Source organism: Cupressus sempervirens, chromosome 7 (assembly GCF_028749045.1).
Source record: "Cupressus sempervirens isolate cs-2001-9-10 chromosome 7, ASM2874904v1, whole genome shotgun sequence".
In the NCBI taxonomy this organism is placed as follows: Eukaryota; Viridiplantae; Streptophyta; class Pinopsida; order Cupressales; family Cupressaceae; genus Cupressus; species Cupressus sempervirens.
Window position 1 is genome coordinate 911,757,137 of NC_143124.1, and position 5,021 is coordinate 911,762,157.

The window sequence follows — 5,021 nt, forward strand, 5'->3', positions numbered from 1 at the left end:
GAATCTGTTGTTCCTACAACCACTGATAGCAGAATTAGTGGGTTGTTCTTGCAGCATAGGTAGTTGAAGTAGTTCTCAGTTGTATTTTCATGCTTTGTCCAAATAGATTTGATTCTCAGCTTTAGCATAGATTTCCTATAGCATAAGGATTTAAATTTCCATAGAGTAATTCTTGAGAGAAGTTTGAAGCATATACTTTGTAGAGACCATTTCAAGTTTACATCCCTGGTTGATAAACTAAATGAGTCCAAATGAGTTGGGCTAGAAACACTTGGGATGTCCAATCCTGGATTAAGCAATCCATTGCTGTAGGATTTTGATCCCTTTCTTTGACCAAGCAATTGTATGAATTTATATTTAGAAAAATATTCTTGTTTTAACATAGAGGTTGGACTTATGATCTATTTGTCTTCACAAAACTTAAAACATGCCTCACCTTACACCTTTGGCACCTATAATCAACGAAAACCCTTGCAAAAGTCCACCATTTTAAAAAATCTATTCAAAAAATAATGACTCGTTATAAATTTAGTACACAACATACAAAACTATGTCATAGCCTACATCTTTTTAAAGATAAAATTAGACTGTAATTTGATAATATTGATTATTTTAAAACTCTAAATAACAACCTTATTTTTTAATTATGTAAGATAAACTTTGCAAAATGTCTAAAAAAACATTATTAATTTAACAATCCCATTTCTAATAACAATCAGATAATAATCTAAAATGAATTTTCTAAATAAAACATAAAAGATAAATATGAGTGAAAACCTTATCAACTTTTACTCATCGATTTAAATTAAATCCTAACTCATTAATTTTCAAGATTCCTTTTTCAATATAATTTCAATGAAATGGTAATCAATTGAAGGTTGCACAAATCAAGAATTGTTCATATAGCGAGTGGCATACGTGCAATTGAGCAAGAATGTCCCAATCAGGCTTGGTGGTGCTCTCAGCCTGATCCCCATTTTTGGTTTATTTGACGAATTTCTTCTGTGAAAGCCACCCAAGGACATTAGTTTAACCCCACCATGTCTACTTCTCCAATCAACGAACACCATCTAAACGTCTTCTTATCATTTAAGTACTACTATTAGTTAAAGTTTTAAAAGAAGCCCTAACCTAATTGGAAAAAACTAGGCCCGCTTTGGTACAAAATCAATAATAACTTGATCTTACTTGTGTCTCTAAATGATGGCGTTTTCTTTCTCTTTCGGAGTGAGACTATTTCTGTTCAGCTTTTTGTGAATATATGGAACATTATTTGTCAAACAATATAGTTTAAATTCTTAAATAAACAGAAAATGTCCAACACTTAGTACAATTGAAAGCATCAACCCAAATTATGAGAACCCAATCATCGCTTTGCTCCAGCATAGCATGTTTAATAATGTATTATCATACACAACCTAAGTAATTCAGTATTAAGAGACTTTTATTGTGAAGGCTGTTTAACCATGAGCTCCCAAAATCATGATCTCATTGGAAACATTATTACGGTGGCTTGCACACTTGGGCTCTTTGTCTTCATCTTTCTATTTCTCTGGATTTTTCTATTCCCTGGATGGAAGCCATGGATGAGAAGAGAAGCAGCAGAAGCTCCCCCACATAATGTAAATAATATCTCTGAGGATCAGGTGATGGTTGTAAGAATTGGTTTCAATCCTGCAGTGGTTCACAATATTCCCACAAATGAGAATGGTTCAAAGAGTTTCCAAAATGGGCTTCATTCTGAATGTACAATTTGCCTTTGTGAATTTCAGGAGAATCAAAGTACAAGGCATCTGCCCAATTGCAACCACAATTTTCACATAGAATGTATTGATAAATGGTTGCAAACTAATTCCACTTGTCCTCTTTGTAGAACTTGGGTTCAACCTCTTGAACTTCCTATCAAACCAGTTGATTCAGATACAACTATCCAGGAGGTTTCGGCTGTTATTGATGCAGTAACAGTAGAAAATGGTGGTTGAAATGTTTTGATCATATGGACTAATTGAATAGAAAGGCAATTCGCCATTTGAATGTAAGCTCCATCTGTCTATTGTTTTTCATCATTAGGATCTATGATGTTCATTCGAAAGAATTAGTTTTCATAGCTCATATATGTTGAACAAGATTTTGGGATTGAATTGCTAATAAATCATCATTAGACTATATAATTTTTAGATCAGATTATGCCAACATTTCAAATCATTTTTAAGGAAATTCATCCAAGATTGGTGATTTCAAACTGGGTAAGAGCTCCACATTTTAATACAAATTATTATTGGTCGCACTTGTACTATTAAAGGGTTTATTTGAAGCAAAATTTCCTTAAACTCATAATATTCAAAAGTTGAAATTACCTTTTGGACCCATCTATTCAAGTATAAGGGGAAATAGAGCCACCACTTAAACATCACATACTAAGCTTCATTCCAACACTAAACAAGTTAAATAGTCAAAGTTGACTTTTTTTTTCCAAGCTTAATTTTTCGTTAGTATGTGATGTATAAAGGTGGCCGAAATTCTCTGTGAAGAGAAATTGCTCTTTCATGTATTCAATAATTTCTTTGGAATTTTGGCAATTCACCTATAATCATATCTACTTAAATTTTTTATTGAATTATACAACTATACTTAATCTTATGAGCAAAATCAACTTAACAGTTTTGTTGGTTGATTAGTACATGTGTATATATGTTTTTGTTTAATATATGTATTATTTTTTTAAAAATGCTAAAAAAATTGTTGCCTATTAATCATTTGATAGAACTTTTAGCCTTTCTTCTATTAATTCAAAATTTTATGAACGTATTAAGTTAAATATTATTAAATAAATTTATATAAAAGAATCAATTATGACAATATGATAATTCTTTCAAATATCTACTTGATATTAGTCGGTATGTGCTAAAAAAATATGACATGTCTAGTGTGAGCTAGTTGGATGTTATTATTGCAATATAGTTAGACTAGATGATGTCATAGTATGATAGAGATTTATATTAACTAGACTAGTGAATTATAGTAAACGTGTCCTAGTAAAGAAGGGGAAGGAGAACAAGAGAAGTAGGAGGAGAAGAATTTTTTCAAAACAATAGATATATTTTCATACACTATCTTTATCAAGAATGATGTCAATGGTCTAGCACCTAAATGAGGACTCTAATCAAGCCATTCAACTAGTACTTGTAATGTTAGAAAAAAGGTGTACTTGCATGATTTCACATCATATTTTATACTCACTTTAGTCTATAAATTAATAATGGATTTTTGGTATATTTACAAGGGACTTCCTCCATGCCTAAAAAACATAGAGAATTTTATATTATATTAGGAACATGTGCAAAGTAATAGAAAAGTTTATCTCATCAATACTACAATGCATATAGATTTTGTAATGCACTAGCTTCTCGAGGACTATCAAGATTCAAAATGCACTTTCTAATTGGCTTCCTCATGATACATTCAAAATAATAATAGTAAATAGAGTTATTTATTTCTCTCCCTTATGTGAGTCTCCCTTATGTGAACAAACAAATCCAATATAATTTTCACTTATAATTGAAGAGAATCCACATTGAGATGACATTTTTACTCTTATTTTTATTCCGGTAGCTCTATCTCTCTCTCATTATCAAAATCTATATAAATAATTCTTGTTGTCTTAATTCCTCTCTTGGTGCTCTACTCTTGTATCATTCTTCATTCATGGAAATTTGGGGGTCTTTAAAGAGGTATTAAATAACAAATACATCCTTTTTCCCTTATTTATGTTGACAATTGTGCTTCTTGTATGAGATATTATTTTTAGTACAGGCATACTTAAACAAATATATTGCCATTACTTTATTCTAGCATCTCTATCTCTCTCCCTCGCTCAAAATTTATTCAAATAATTAATATTCTTTGAATTCCTCTCATGTTGCTCTATTTGTGCATTGTTCATTATTCATGAAAAATCAAAACCCTTCAAAGAGGAATAAAATAACAAATGCATATTTTTCCTTTGTGTATCTCTACAATTTCATTTCTTGTATGAGTTATTTTGGTTGATACAAATATTGCTATATACATGTATTATCATTATTTAATAGACATGAAATACATTCATTCTCAAATCTCCTCACTACTAAGGTTAACAACATTATCAACAAATAATATATGTCAGTTGTTTTAATCCTAAATGCATGTGTAATTTAAAAAGACACATTCTTGTACACATTATCCCTTTTACCTATCTATGGATAAACATTGAAAGACCAAAATATGGATTGCACTATTAGAGAAAAAACTAAACAACACCAATAGATTTTCTTATCTTTTTTTCTTTAATGAATAGACCCCTTTTATTAATAAATTAATGTACTTGTTACAAATTCACAAAAGGGGGTTGGGGGATACAAAATCACCCCACGAGAGTTCACACAGTCATAGTCTAAATCAACAACTATTCATAAAAAAAAATAAAGTAACCCCTCAGGCCACCAAAGCAGTGCCAGCCAAGGGGGGTGGTTTATCTCAATCATTAAAACCCCAATCATCCTCAAGATTAGTAGCATCATTAGGAACCTTGTCTTTATATTTTTCCTATGCCCATGACAGAGAGATAGCTAGGTTTAGGTGGAAAAGGCCACTTGCTAGAAGCAATGGGAGGAGCACCAACAAGGGGAGCCACCTGACTTGGGGACCAGCCAAAACCATGTCAAGGCAAAGAACCCAAGTGGTGATGTTGCCAGCCACCATCACCACCACTAGGAGAGCAATGGCAGGGAGTTTGGGAGTGCGGCATGTGTGAGCAATGAGCAGAGGTGATACTCCTCTGATGGTGGCCCTTAGGTAGAGTATGATCAGTCAAGGCATCAAGAGGCACTCTGACAACCATACAGGGCATGTTACCCCAATGATTGAGTAGCAGGTGGGCCTCCTCCAAAGCCACTTTGTTATCTTGGACCTAAATCTACATCATGACATTATTACAAATTCATGCTTTAGTACACATAGCAACATTGATATCAAGAAAGTTA

At 32.3% G+C, this 5,021-nt stretch overlaps 1 protein-coding gene across 1 annotated transcript; it reads left to right on the forward strand.

Moving 5' to 3' along the window:
• The first annotated feature begins 1,466 nt into the window (after positions 1 to 1,466).
• Positions 1,467 to 1,982, forward strand: LOC149550467 (RING-H2 finger protein ATL40-like). The gene has a single exon (XM_089794474.1). The coding sequence runs from the start codon at positions 1,467 to 1,469 to the stop codon at positions 1,980 to 1,982; it is 516 nt and encodes a 171-aa protein (XP_089650600.1).
• Positions 1,983 to 5,021: the final 3,039 nt, after the last annotated feature.

What these genes read in the sequence shown, in the direction of transcription:
- LOC149550467 (XM_089794474.1), top strand. Translation starts at nt 1,467, where the DNA reads ATGAGCTCCCAAAATCATGATCTCATTGGAAACATTATTACGGTGGCT.